Here is a 15,096-nt window from a genome sequence, read left to right as displayed (position 1 = left end):
TCATCCTTGCAGGCTGACAGATGTGCCCTGGCTACTAAGCCTGGTCTCTTCTGACGTTAATAGCAGCTCAGCATTTTGTGTTTAGTTTTTAGAAGACCTGCTGAGGTGAAATGCTTTATGTTGCATATGCAGGTTCAGCCTTGACTATGTACTGGTGATCCTTGGCTGTGGTTTCTCAGATTGTCTTAGAATTTTGTTTTACACGGTATTAGCATAACAGTCTTCCTTTGGGAGGTCTCTGGGTGTCCTTTGGATCACACTTTAAATCTGTGTAGATAAGATCCTTGAACTGTCTACTTCCTTATGTCTTGCAACATGCATATAAATACAAAAACCTTCTTTCCTCTGTTTAGAATGCTTTGTAAAGAATATTGTAATTGCATCTGTGTATATAACTCATACTAAACAAAGACCTTTATCATCTCATCATTTAGAGATACCACCTTTGTTCCTGTTTTTTATGCCCCTCTTTCCTCCCTAAAAGAACAAACAGCTCTACTGTGAGCCTATACTTAGTTTGGGGCTTTGTTTTATTTTGGGCATACTTCTCCCTGGGGCCTTGCCTTTCTGTTTCAGGCAGGTGCAGAGAAAGGCGGGCAAGCTTGAGGGTGGTGCCATCCTCTCTCCCACCCTGCTGTACCTCCCAGGCCTTAGAGCAGGGTGACTCTGAAGGGGGCACCTTTGTGGTTGCTGACTCCCAGTAGGGGGTCCGTTGGCAGACCCTTGGGCTGCTTTACTGAAAGGCCCTGCGGTCACTTTTAAAGATTCTGTATCTCCTGCTGAAGTCGTCCAAGTCATTCTGCGTTTCTCCATTTGCGCATTAACAGTGCATTTTGAGTCTGGCTGTGTTGTCTGAGATGGTGGTTTATTTGAAGAATGTCAATTCTGTAGTAAGCCGATATTTAAATAATTGCTTGGGTTAATTGCTTTTCTTTTAATTATAGACATGAAACAGTGCTTTGATTTAATTTTGTTTTATGAATCCCTTAGCAGGGCTGAGAGCAGTGCTGTGACCTAAACCAACTTATTCCAGCATGCACATTACCAGATGAGAAATTGATTTGACCCCCTGTTTTGGATGCAGAGTCTTGGTGCTCATCTTTTATCTGACTTCACAAATGCATGTTTATCCAGGCGAAGGCAGAGACCACTGTTAAAATCCGTGTACTCTCGCTGTAGGTGTGCGAGGTTTGCTTGAAAAGCCAGCTTGGGAGTCTCCCTTGAGATCTTCTGTGGGTTGACTAAGGCAAGGAAAGAAAATTTAACCCTTCTCACCTCCTTGCTTGCTGATTGTTCTCGATTATTGATTCACAGCCTTTGAAGATAACAAGGGCTACATCATTCTGGGCTTTTCCTTCTGTGGTTGCAATTAGCTGTCTCTGGAGGTGTGTTCTGGGGACCAGCTGTGCATTCTCTAGGCCCCTGCTCTCAGGCACTCCCCCTAGTGGTCATCCCTGATGCTCCTTCCCTGGGCCTGGGGTATGGCTCCCAGGGACCCTGACTTTCAGCAGTCTTCCTGGTATTTTCCCTGTCAGAGTAATTCTCCTGTTTCCAGGGAAACAGAAACAGTGTCTCCACAGTGCAACAGTTTTGGGGCATCAGCCATCTTGCTGTCTGTGTGTGTAGCTGGTTCATTGAGTTTAAGAGTTACTGAGTTAAGTCCGATACAGTGGATCATTTTGAAGAACTGAAATATGCAGAAATGCACCTGTACCTTCTCTTTGGTGTTCGTTTTCTTTAGTGATTGATGAAGTTCTTCACCGTCCATCAGAGCTTCTGTGTTAATATCAAAGAGGAGTTTTAGGGCTGATAGAGATTTCTGATAAATCAGAAACTGGTATCCATTTGATACCTCTGATTCTACATTAGATTAATCTTTGTTGGTTTTTGAGGTTTTTTTTTTTTTTTTTCTGTTTTTGAGACAGGGTCTTGCTGTGTTGCCCAGGCTGTCCTCAATTTCGCCACCCACTGGCCTCTGCCTCCCAAGATGGGGCTTTGTTTTTATGTTGTGAATCCACAGTTAGGAAAGGGCTGACCTGACCTGATGAAGCTTTCTGCCTCTTCTGCCTTAAATTTGCCTTTGGAGCAGCTCTTTTTTTTTTTTTTTTTANAGGGTGGCCAGTACCCGTGGCAGAGCGGCTGTCCACCTGTGGGATGGCCTCTGCCTCCACCTGCTGGTGCCCGCAGCCCCTTCTCATCTGCTCTGAAAAGCCACTCTGACCAGCCCTCAGGGTGGGGACTAAAAGACAAGGAAAACCGAGTGGTGAGCTAAGAAGAGGGCTGCGGAGGAAGGACGGCTTGTTTGGAGTGCCGCTGTGGGGTGCAGGATGCAGGGAGCCGCGGTCGTGGTGGGGGGCCGAGGTCATGGGGGGGGCTGGGAGCTGCACACAGAAGAGCTAGTGTCGCAGGAACTTAGAACGTCCTCCCCTGGAAGGAGGAGACAGGGGAACACTGAGGGCCACCCTCCAAATGCAGCATCTAGAGAGGGCGGTAATCACGGATGAGTGCTTCAGGGCTGCGTGGGTTCTGGTGGGGCTGCAGGTGCCCTGGGCTGGGTGGGTTCTGGTGGGGCTGCGGGTACCCAGGGCTCTGTGGATTCTGGTGGGACTATGGGTGCCCAGGGCTCTGTGGGTTCTATTGGGGCTGTGGGTGCCCAGGGCTGGGTGGGTTCTGTTGGGGTTGCAGGTGCCCAGGGCTGGGTGGTTCTGGTGGGGCTGAGGGTCTCCGGGGCTGGGTGAGTTCTGGTGGGGCTGCAGGTGCCCTGGGCTGAGTGGTTCTGGTGGGGCTGAGGGTCTCCAGGACTGGGTAGTTCTGGTGGGATTTTATGGACTTTCTCACCTTCCTTCAGTTTTTCCTGTTACTTGGTGTGAGTACTTGAAAGGTATTTTTAACTATAAATATTTCTACGGCTAGCAATGGCTAAATGGCTTAGAACAGGCACAAGGCTCCCAGAGACAGCCCTTGATTCATCAGAGTGTCACTGAAGGTCCACAGCAGAAGAGAATGAATTCCTTTCCTTTTCATTGTGGCAGAATTGGGAGCACAGGAAAAACCAGGAAGGGTCAGGAGGCCTTTGGACACCTAAGCAGTGACATCCTCAGTCAGCAATCTGGGAGTCCAGAAGGCATACCTTTTAAATTGTCTGTGGAGGAGGATCGTGGGGCCAGTGAAGTAGTGTGAGCAACTGTGTTGGCCAGCAGAGCTGCCGTGGGGCCAGCGAGGTGCGCTGTGCCCCTGCGGTGGGTCTTGGTTTCTTGTGTGGCCAATGCCCTCAGCCTCTGTGCAGAGGATCCTGTGGCTCCAGAGGTACCGTCCTGGTAAGGGGAGTTTCCAGATGACAGGAGGCAGGGGTTGCACATCCCTGGACCTTGGGGACGCCCCTCGCACCTCCCAGCGTTGGTGAGGCCGGGTGTTCTTGGTTCCTGGGGTCATCCTGGTGGCATCCATTCCTGTGGTGGCCTGTGGAGGCTCCCTGGATTCCAAGCAGGCAGGGAGTGTGCTCTGGAGCAGCCATGGTGGTGTCCTCCGTCCTCTCCTGACCATCTGTTCCTTCTGCCTTCACGTCAACTCCTGGTGATGCCGTGTCTTGCTACGTTTCCTCCCCATTCTTCTTTTGACTCTCGGGGCTTCCTGGTTTGTCCGTGAACTTGGCTTCTGTGGCGTGTCCCTTTGCTCTTTGCTGGCCTCACCAGCATTCCCAGGCTCGGTGCCCACGGGTTGCCCACATTGGGATTCCACAGTGGTGCAGCTACTAGTTGACGATGTGCTTGTGTACACACAGCTGGCTTCCAGAGCAGAAGGGGAAGTTCCTCATAGGAACATTAGAGCTAATAAATGCAGAAAGAATGACAGAGTTGGAGATGGCATTTTATCCACTCACTTGTTCATCAGTAACTATTAAGGTGGGAGACTTTTTAAAGGAAGGGATGGGGCTGACCCCCTGAGCCCATGGATTGATAGTACATTAGTGGAAGCCAGGCCACCAAATGCTGTACCTCACCGCGTGAAAACAACAGGGACACCAGATGTCTCCTGTCGGGCCAGTTTGTGTGGGGCAAGGAGGTGCTGACTGGAGACAGGGGCGTGTGGCTGCAGGGGGTGGGTCATGGACGTGCCCTGGAGGGTGCACCCTCCCTGTGGCTCCTCCCCTCTTTCTCTCTGCCTCTTGGCTGCCCTGACCTGGGCAGCTGCCTTCCCCCACATCCTCTGCATGATGGTCTGCCTCAGGCCCAGAGCTAGAGTCAGCTGGTCAAGGACCGACCCCTAGAAACCGTGGGGCAGAATAAGCTCTACGCTGTTAGGTGTTTTGGTCACAGCCACAGAAAGCTTATTGGTCACATGGTCTCTATTGCAATTAATGAACTCTGCTTCAAACATACTTGTAGATAATATGCACACGATCGTGTGGTTTGTGCCAATAAAACTTTCCTTTCCCGAATAGTGACCGGGCTGGACCTGGCCCATGGGCTGCAGCTGCGAACTTCTAGTGTAACAGGAAGTACACAACAGCAGCTGTGAAGTGTTCTCGTCCAAAACGTTGAACTTGCATCAGGCCCAAGTTCCCAGTCTCATCACACTTTTGGGGAAATACGGGGAATAAAGGAACAAGTTAAATGACATGCAAAATCCTGACTGTGGGACATTTCTCTAGGACAGACAATCTGGCGTCTCAACATACAGATGCCTGTACAAGTGGGGTGAAGGTGTGCCCGTGGGGGTGTGGGGAGTCAGATGTAACAGGTGGAAGTGACGTGGTCGCAGAGCTGAGGAATGTGGGCTCTCATTGCTCCTGGTGGTTGCGTTAGCAGTCGGACCTCTTTGTTTCTTTGTTTCTTTTTTTTTTTTTAAAGAGAGAGAGAGAGAATTTTAATATTTATTTCTTTTAGTTATCGGCGGACACAACATCTTTGTTTGTATGTGGTGCTGAGGATCAAACCCGGGCCACACGCATGCCAGGCGAGCGCTCTACCGCTTGAGCCACATCCCCAGTCCCTCTTTGTTTCTTAATTGGAGTTCCTTCCACTTGAAAATCCCAGCTCTGGTTCTGCGCCTGAGCTCAGTGAGCAGTAGCAAGCAGCAGGGCCTGGTGCTCCTTAGGCCACCTGCGTTCCTCAGGAGCAGAATTGAATAGCCTTATTGAACTGCTTGGTGGCTGCACAGACTCCCGGTTGCTGTGCTGCAGGTGCCAGACCTTTTACTCTAAAATTATGGACAGGGAAAAACAAACGGAGAAAACAAACACAAAACAACAAGCCTTTATCCTTTTCAAACAGCAAATCCATAATGAGCTTGAGATGCAGAGCAGCGAATCAGAACAGCAGCTCACAGGGACTGGTGTGTGCAGGGGAAGGAGGGCTGGGGAGGGGGAGGAAGCGCTCCTGCAACCCAAGAGGGTGACTCATCCCTTTGCCTGGTGGTGAGGTAATGCCACTGTGAGGGTGATGTCATCCCTACCTGAGCAGCATTTGGACACGCCCTCTCAAGCTCTCAAGGAAAAACACCATCTGCTTCCTCATGTGCAGCCCAAGGCCTGCAGAGGGCCAGGGCGAGGTCAGCAGCCCAGTGACTCATCAGCAGCCAATTGGTGCCGAGCAGCGCCTTCAAAATGGCCCTTGCAGTCACAACCCAGAAATGTGACATGACGACTCAGGATTGAGTCATCCTCCTTTTCTGTCGTTGTTTTATGTTTTGCACTTAGTTAATGCTGTTGAGGATTGAACTCCTAAAATAAAGCAATTTTCTCAACATGGTCAATCATATTGAACTTCCTTGTTTGTTTAAACCACATTTTTTTTGGTACCAGGAATTAAACCTGGGGGCACTTAACCACTGAGCCACATGCCCAGCCCTTTTCTGTTTGAGCGAGGGCCTTGCTCAGTTGCTGAGGCTGGCTTTGAACCTGTGATCCTTTTGCCTCAGCCTCCCCAGCAACTGGGATTACAGGCATGTACCACTGCACCCAACTTAAACCACACTCTTAAAAATCAAAGCTGAGGGCTGGGGTTGTGGCTCAGTGGCAGAGCACTCGCCTCGCACATGCGAGACCCTGGGTTCGATCCTCAGCACCATATAAAAATAAATAAATAAAATAAAAATATAAAAAAAAAATAAAATCTGAGTTTTTTTTTCTTTTGGAGTTCACAGATCATTTTGTGTGACTTGTGCTTTGCACCTACGAGCCCCATGTTCCCTCAGGACCAGCTGCTTCTGTGCAGGAGAGCCATCTCTCTGCTGCTGACCACTAACTCCTGGCCCCGTTTGAAGAGTAATAGATGAAAAAATTAAGTTCCCAGAATTGTGGTGAACCTTCAATTATGGTCTCTGCATTTAATTATGGAGCTCCCACAAGCCTCTTGACCACCTTTATGTGTAACCTCACATCTTGGAAATGGTTCAAACTACAGAAAGCTGCAGAAATGAAAGTGGCAGCACAGAGAACCAACCCTAAGCACCCAGATCTACCTACCCAACCCCAGTGGTTTGCTTTATAACTAACACAAGGGCACTGTGCTCTCACTCACTCTCTGGATCTCTCCCTTATGCACGACATTTGAGAGAAGTCAAACATACACCGTGGTGCCAGCTGCACGCCTGTTTTCTCAGCTACTCCAGAGGCTGAGGCAGGAGGATCACAAGTTTGAGGCCAGGGGTGAGGGAGGGAGTGAGAATCAGGCAGCTTCTTCCAGAGCCCAGGGTGGGGACTGGGGACTAGGAGGGAGAGTGGAGCCCCTGAGGGAGGGTGGGGAGTGCCTGCTGCTCACTGACCAAGAGGGCTGGCGGGCAGAGGAGCTGTTCCAAGGGTGGTGCCGCCCAGCGTGGGTTGGGAGGGGGTTTTGGGGTCTGCATACCACCTCACATTGCCTTTTTCCAAAGTTTGGGGCCTGGATGAGGAGGAGGCAGCTGTGCTGTTGGTTGAAGGAGAGCAGACAGCTCTGCTCAGCCAGGCCGGGTGGTCTAGGCAGGTACCAGAGCTCTTGCTCAGGAGGCTTGATGCCCACAGAGCCGCCCTGGGCTCCCGGAACCCAGCAGGACACCCCCTGCTCGGCCCAGGTGCCCCCCAGCTTCCCACTTGGTCTTGGCCTGCTCTGCCTCTGTCCCACCCAGCTGTTCATGACGGGTCGGCCGCCTCAAGACCTTGGGAAGCCCTTCCAGGTCCAGCATGGTGGTCAGCCAGTGACCCTCCCCCCACTCTCTGCCAGTTGCCGCCACCTCAGCACCCTGGACCCCAAGCACTCTGTGGATGGCCCCCCACGGCATCCAGGCCCCTTTTGCCCGTGGCGCTGCATTCCCTCACACGTTGATCTGCTTACCTACTGGGCAGTTGTCTCCCAATGGGAGTCCCTTTGGCTTCTCTGAAGGATGGACTGCTGGTCTGGCCTGCTTGTCCCTCCTGACCTCCAGACTGCCCTGTGCGCGGGGCCTCCATGCACCTGTCTGAAGGGGAAGGACCCCTGAGCAAGGAGCGCTGCAGCCAGGATGCTTGGGGACCACGCCCTGGCTGGGCAGACTCAAGGAAGTCAGTAGGGTGGCCACGGGTCAGCCCTGTGTTCCCTGCACTGAGTCTGTGACAGCAGCTGTCCTGGGTAAAGCAGGCCTGGAAAGTACTGCCTGTCACCCACGTAGGCAACCGCGCTGCCCTCTGCCGTGTGGCCCTGTGCCTCAGGGCTCCCCGGGCTCGCTCAGCTACTCCTCACCACAGAAGGTCTGAGAAAGGCCAGTCCTAAGGGCTGTGTGTGCGCACTCTGGGAGCGCTTGGCAGGTCTTCACAGTCACCCTGAGCTGATGGGCTGGCTGCTCCCTGTGCTGCTCAGGAGCTTGGGTGCTGCTCTTCCTTCAAGTTAAAGCCCGCTGGGCAGGTGGGCACGCTGTAACCCTAGCACCTTGGGAGGCTGAGGTAGGAGGATGGCAAGTTAGAGGCCAACTCGGGCAACTTAGCAAGGCCCTGCCTCCTAGTGAAAGGGGCTGAGGGTGTGGCTCAGTGGTAGAGCACTTGCCTGGTGGGCCCTGAGTTCTCCCCAGCACTGGAAAAGATAAAAAATAAAAGACGTCGACCTTTTTAAAAGCCAGCTTCTGTTTTAGGTGTTTGGGAACAAGGTGATCATCCCTTCCCTGGACGGGGACCTCTTCCAGTGGGACCGGGACCGGGAGAGCATGGAGACGGTTCCCTTCACGGTCGAGTCTCTCCTCGAAGCTTCTTATAAATTTGGAGATGATGTTGTTTTGGTTGGAGGAAAATCTCTCACGACGTATGGCCTCAGTGCCTACAGTGGGAAGGTGAGTGGCCACGTGTTCTGGGGACACTGAGGAGGGAGAAGTACTCCCAATCACAGTGTCCCTAGTGGAGGTGGCTTGAGATTTTTCCCTGAGGACAGCATTTGTTTTAAAAGGAGAACTTTGAAGTAGGAAAGGGAAACTCAACCACCCTGAGATGGGGAGGAAAGGTCAGTAGCCACGCCTCTGTGTCCCCTGCTTTGCAGACGTTATCTTGACAATTGGAGACCTGGGCAGCGTTCCTGGGGCCATCTGTTTCTATTCCCACCTCAACAGCTGAGGGTCCTCCCAGGGCAGTGAGGATGTGATGATGGGACCAGTGGCTGCCGTGTTTACCTAGCTTGACCCTGTGGACAGCCACCCATTCCCTCAGTGAGGAACCAGTGATCCAACAGATGCTCTCACGTCTTGGACACCTCCTCACACATTTCCTTGATTTCCTTTACTTTTTAAAGTTGTGGAGACTTGTCACATCTCTGCCCTCCGTGACCGTCCCCTTCGCTGGCCTTGTCTCTGTAGGTGAGGTACATCTGTTCTGCCCTGGGTTGTCGCCGGTGGGACAGCGATGAGCTGGAGGAAGAAGAGGACATCCTACTTCTGCAGCGCACCCAGAAGACCGTGAGGGCCGTCGGACCCCGCAGTGGCAATGAGAAGTGGGTGTCGGGGCTGTCGCTCGCAGGCCCTTTGGAAGCACTCTCAAGTCTCCTCCGTGGGGGTCCTGGGACCTCCTATTGCCCTGGAAGCGGCTCCTCGCTTCTGAGACGTGGGCCTCCTGGTTATTTGCAGGGGCTGGTCTGACCTCACTGTGTGATTCTGGACGGGGTGGCCAGGGCCTTGGGGTGGCTGCGAATGAGGGTGATCTTAGGTCCAGATGTTTTCGGCAGAGCCTCAGTGGCAGGAGTTCTGAATGAAGAAAGCTCTTAAGACAAAGTCAACATGCTTCTCTAGGCCTGAGCCTCTTCACCGCTGTAGCTCTGCTAGTAGGGGTTTCATAGCTGGTCTCTCTTCCAGCTTTAGAGTGATCATTTTACTCAAAGTATTAAAAATCATTCACTTGATTAGATTTCTTTTGTTTCCATCTTCAAATAATGAACCCCTTATGCAATTCTTGTATCCCGTGCCAGGTTTCCCAACCCTGATATTCAGTTCTTTAGATCCCATCTTCATCGTTTGAGAGGGAACCAGTTTTGTCCATTCTGATGCAGTGCAATTCAGTGAAGATCCCATTCATCCTCTCTCCCTTTAGTGGGCTGTGCATCTGCCCATGGCCTGGTGTCCTGTATCTGGGTGGGATGAGCTCAGCCCCCAGGAGCAGACATCTTAGCCGAGCTCCCAGTGACCAGGAAAGGGAAGGGCGGGCCCGAGGTCCATACTCCTTAAAGGGTGGGTTTGCTACTTACTAATCACGAGGAAATGTCAATGCCCCTGTGTGGGCAGGGGCCAGGACTTGCCATGGCCTGTCCATGGGGGACACTGGCGCTGAGGGACATGGCCTTGAGTCTGTCTCCTAGAAGACTCATTTGTGTGGCCTCTTGCTTGGGCTCCACTCACTGGCACACCACTGGCGTGTCCATTTCTCTGCCCATGGATGAAATGCGCCCTGATGACTGATAAGCAGACTGCATGCCACCTCGTTTTCAGGTGGCTCATGAATGTAAAGATCTGTCCATCTTTGAGAGACTGGCACAGCCTGTCCTTGGCTCCCCAGAACCAGTCTCTGCCAGGTCAGGATGCTCTCCTGGGCCCTCTCTTCTGGCAGGGAGCGGCAGAGCACCCCTTTCTAGAGTCATTTCTGGTTTTTTGTTTGGGTTTTTTTAGTTAATACTAACTTTGATCATCTAATTAGGGTGGTGTCTCTCAGGCTTATTTTTGATGTATTCTTTTTAGATGTATAGGACAGTAGAGTGTTTTAATGTCTTGACTTATTCTCCTCTTCACAAAATTGTAGCATTTGCTTCTTTGGTTTTAGGAGAGTTCTGTATTGTTTGGTCCCTGTATTTAAGTGTGAATTTCTAAAACACACCTTTGTGAATTTAAGGTGGAATTTCAGTGTTGGCCACTTTGAACTTCGGTATATTCCAGACATGGAAACTAGAGCCGGATTTATTGAAAGCAGCTTTAGACCCAGTGGGAACAAGGAAGAGTCTAAGATTATTTCAGATGTGGAAGAACAGGAAGCCGCCATGCTGGACACGGTGATAAAGGTTTCGGTAGCCGACTGGAAGGTCGTGGCGTTCAGTAAGAAGGGAGGACACCTGGAGTGGGAGTACCAGGTACCCAAAGCCCCTGAGCTTGTGACTCTCTCTCCCCGCTTGGGCAACCACACCAACTGGGAAGGAACAGACACTCCCCTCCAATTCTCAGCTGACACTCTGTGCAATAAGACGCGGGGACTCTCAATGATGTTTTACGAGGTGAAACTTCTAGTGCTATCTGAATCCTTGGTGTCTCTTCTCTGTTTCTGCTTAGTTTTGTACTCCGATCGCCTCTGCCTGGTTGGTCAGAGATGGCAAAGTCATTCCGATCAGTCTCTTTGACGACACGAGTTACACGTCTACAGAAGAGGTTTTAGAGGATGAGGAGGACATCGTGGAAGCTGCACGCGGGGCCACGGAGAGCAGCGTGTACCTGGGTGAGTGCCATCCCTCACCTGGCGGGGCCCTCAGGGACCACGAGAGTGTCTTCCCACATACAGTGGACGGCCTGTTATGGTCCAACCTGAGCACAATCCAGGGGCACATCACCGGTAGATGTGTACCTTGATTTCCATTCCAGCTGTTCTCCATTTGTCCATATCTGAAACCTTTAATTACCCCAGTACATTCTTTTCATCCAAGACCTGTATTAGAAAGGCTTACAGATATTCTTCTTGTGTGGCATGGTGTAAAGTTCCTCACACAGCCTTAGAGTTTACTCCCATCTGCCACTGCGTCTGTGTTCACTTCTATATCAGTCTGTTCTCCCCTGAAAAATTAGGATTTTTAGCTGGGCATCATGGCACATGCGTGTGATCCCAGTGAGGTGGGAGGCTGAGGCAGGAGGATTTCGAGTTCAAAGCCAGCCTCAGCATCTTAGTGAGGCCCTGTCTCTAAATAGAATATTTAAAAGGGGATGTGGCTCAGTGGTGAAGTACCCCTTGGGTTCAATCCTCTGTTACCCGCCTCCCCACCAAAAAAAAAATTAGGATTTTTTTTTCTTCAATGCATACATGTAATTAATCTGAAAAAAAAAATCTGGGGTGCCTCTCAGCAATTGAAAAAGCCTTTAAGAGTGCTGGGCACAGTGGCACACACCTCTAATCCCAGTAGCTCTGGAGACTGAGGTAGGAGGATCGCAAGTTCAAAGTCAGCTTCAGCAACTTAGTGAGGCTCTAAGCAACTCAGTGAGACCCTGACTCTAAATAAAATACAAAAAGGGCTGGGGTTGTGGCTCAGTGGTAGAGTGCCCCTGGGTTCAATCCCTAGTATAGGAAGGAAGGCAGGAAGGAAGGAAGGAAGGCAGGAAGGAAGGAAGGAAGGAAGGAAGGGAGGGAGGGAAAAAGAAAAGAAAAGAAAAGAANAGGAAGGGAGGGAGGGAGGGAGGGAGGAAGGAAGGAAGGAAGGAAGGAAGGAAGGAAGGAAGGAAGGAGAGCCTTTAAGGACTTAATATCAGATGAGCCTACTACAGTGACACAGCCACATCAATGTTTATAGCAACTCAGTTCACAATGGCTAATCTATGGAACCAACCTGTGCCCCTCGAAAGGTGAATGCATAAGGAAAATGTGGTATGTATACACAATGGAATATTACCCAACCTTAAAGAAGAATGTCAGGGCATTTCCCAGTAAATGGACGGAACTAGAGACTGACATGCTAAGTGAAATAAGCCAAACCCAAAAAACCAAAAACTGAATGTTCTCTCCGATATGTGGATGCTAACTCACAATATGGGGGTGGGGAAGAATAGACGTTCATTGGATTGGACAAAGGGAATAAAGGGGGAGGGGATGGGGGAAGGAAAGATAATAGAATGAATCGGACATCACTTTCCTACGTCCACATACGAATACACAATCAGGTAGCTATACATCATGGGCAAGCACAAGAGGGGACGCTGTGCTCCATGTATGTGTGGTATGTCCAACACACTCTACCAGCACGCATGTATGTGTGGTATGTCCAACATACACTACTGGCAAGTGTGTATGTGTGGTATGTCCAACACATTCTACTGGCTCGTCACGTGGAGTCGAGGGAAGGTGGTGGGGAAGGAGAAGGGAGGGAAAGGGGAAGTACTGGGGACTGAGAGCTCCTTATGTTCCAAGCATCTAAAATTATGTCACAATGAATCCTGATGTTATGTACAACTAAAAAGAACCAATGATAAAAGAAGAGTTATTTGTCTGTTTTGGGAAAAAAAGAAAAAGAGGTTTTAATATAGTAATTTTTTAAAACTCTTGAATCCGATCACTTGAAGAAGTGTGGCTCATTGAACACTCGGGATCCTATGAGTGCTGCCAGTGCGCCCCACCCTCACTCAGGGTGGAAGGCAAGGATCTGGAGAGAACGTGTCATGTGTTGTGGGAGTACCTGGCTGAGTGTCCACGGGTTTCTGCTGAACTGGGGGGAGCTGTCTGGTGAGCATGCAGGGATGTCCTGGGTCTGGACTTCCCACGGCAGCAGCTCTCCTGTGATTTCTGCAATGTGCTGAGTGGGCGAGAAGCACGGTGCGGGCCTGAGCCTGCTGCTGAGAATCACTGAGTCAAATTTGAGGCTTCAGCCATCTATCTTTCTTCTTTGAAGATTGCTGTGTAGCATGCAGACGACTAGAATTGATCTAATTTTATTAATCAAAGTGAACCTTTTAAAAACATCTTTGCCTGATTGACAGTGTTCTGTTGGTTCAGGAATGTACAGAGGCCAGCTGTACCTGCAGTCATCAGTGAGAATCTCAGAAAAGTTTCCTGCAAATCCCAAGGCCTTGGAGTCTGTCAGTAGTGGAAATGAGATTATTCCTTTGCCAACAATCAAATGGAAACCCTTAATCCGTAAGTGAATTACACATTTTATATATTGAGACCTAACCCTGTCTTTGCCCTAATTTTGAATACTGCAGAGATAAGAATTATTGCATACTTTATATTTTACCAACAAATTGGGAAGGCATTTCAGATATTTAATTATCACTTAGAGCATTTCTTCTTGGAAATAGCAGTTGTTTCTGTAGAAGTAAATATTAATAAACTATTTCTCTAAGAAAAACTCTTATTCACTGACTCTGCCAAACTAATGTTTAGTTCTTAACACACACATACACACACACACACACACACACACACATATACAAACATAATTTGGTACTAGGGACTGAACTCAGGGGCACTTGACCACTGAGCCACACCCCCAGCCCTATTTTGTATTTCATTTAGAGACAGGATCTCACTGAGTTGCTTAAGGCCTCACTATTGCTGAGGCTGGCTTTTAACTTCACAAATCTCCTGGCCCAGCCTCCTGAGCCACTGGGATTATAGGCATGGGCCACCAAGCATGGCTAACATATTAAGAATATTTGCATAAAAGGTTACCTGGTGATCACACCATGAGGCCTGTAATGAGCTGGGCTCAAGTGATGAGCCACCTCTGTGTGTCTTTCCATTGCTTCTCCAGATGGCTCGTGAGACATTGCTTTTGGGGGGGGGGGGCAGGAACCCTGGGCCAGGTGTTTGACATGTGTCTGACCTGAACGTTGGCTTACCCAATGGATGGCACATGCGTTTTACATTAGTGGCATAACAGTTAATGTTTTCTCATTTTCTTTCAGATTCCCCTTCCAGAACCCCTGTCCTGGTGGGCTCTGATGAATTTGACAAATGCCTTAGTAATGACAAGTTTTCTCACGAAGAGTACAGCAATGGTGCCCTTTCAATCTTGCAGTATCCATATGGTAGGTGTGATTACTCCTGAGTTGAAAATACCGAATTTTATATGTTTTATGACTTGAAATTAATTAATAGAATTAAAAAGAAAGGAGGTTGATTGGAGCTGGGCATATTTTGGGCCCAGCACAATGGTATGCACCTATAATCCCAGCTACTTGGGAGGCTGAGGCAGGAGGATCATAAGTTTAAGGTCAGCCTGGACAGCTTAGTGAGATCCTGCCTCAAAATAAAATAAAAAAGACTGGGGATGAAGCTCAGTGGTAGAATGCCTGTTTTCAATCCTAGTACCCTCACCTCCAAGAAAAAGAAATCTTGAGCACTAATTCTTGCATTTAAAGGATTGAATTAGTAATGAGGTCACCAATTAATTTTTTTTCTAATGTTGTTTATTATAAAAAAAGCTTAAGATGCTTATGTTATAAAGGAAAATGCCCGTATTTAAGGAGAAAGAAGGCTAGGGTATGCACTTAGTGGTAGAGCGCTTGCCTGCCATGCATAAGGCTAGCACTGCAAAGAAAGACAAAGTAAGGCAAAGGAAGATGTTTGACCAGAGGAGAGATGAATTTTTAAAGGAACTGGTGTTGTGGACAATGGATAGTCTGAGAAAGACGGCTTGTTGGGTTCATCTTAAATTCTAAAAGCCCTTCAATGCTTGCTTTAAAGACAACGGGTATTACCTGCCCTACTACAAGAGGGAGCGGAGCAGGCGGAGCACGCAGATCACCGTCAGGTTCCTAGACAGCCCCAGCTACCCCAAGAATGTCCGCAGAAAGGACCCGGTGCTCCTCCTGCACTGGTGGAAGGAAATCGTGGGGACGATCCTGTTCTGCATCGTGGCCACCACTTTCATCGTGCGCAGGCTCTTCCACCCTCAGCCACACCGGGTGAGCAGGCGGAGCTGGCTG

The 15,096-nt window shown here is 49.7% G+C and overlaps 1 protein-coding gene across 1 annotated transcript in view; it reads left to right on the top strand.

The window, feature by feature from the left end:
• Window positions 1-15,096, top strand: part of Eif2ak3 (eukaryotic translation initiation factor 2 alpha kinase 3) — a 51,335-nt gene that overhangs the window by 17,034 nt on the left and 19,205 nt on the right. Inside the window, exons 3-9 of the mRNA XM_015506355.2 lie at window positions 8,080-8,274; window positions 8,791-8,924; window positions 10,310-10,544; window positions 10,741-10,903; window positions 13,160-13,300; window positions 14,074-14,196; window positions 14,855-15,075. Coding sequence (XP_015361841.1) covers window positions 8,080-8,274; window positions 8,791-8,924; window positions 10,310-10,544; window positions 10,741-10,903; window positions 13,160-13,300; window positions 14,074-14,196; window positions 14,855-15,075 — 1,212 coding nt within the window. The remainder of the gene's footprint in view (window positions 1-8,079; window positions 8,275-8,790; window positions 8,925-10,309; window positions 10,545-10,740; window positions 10,904-13,159; window positions 13,301-14,073; window positions 14,197-14,854; window positions 15,076-15,096) is intronic.

The sequence above is a fragment of the Marmota marmota genome, unplaced genomic scaffold (genome assembly GCF_001458135.2).
Source record: "Marmota marmota marmota unplaced genomic scaffold, marMar, whole genome shotgun sequence".
Lineage (NCBI taxonomy): Eukaryota > Metazoa > Chordata > Mammalia > Rodentia > Sciuridae > Marmota > Marmota marmota.
This window is presented reverse-complemented; position numbering and strand designations above follow the sequence as displayed.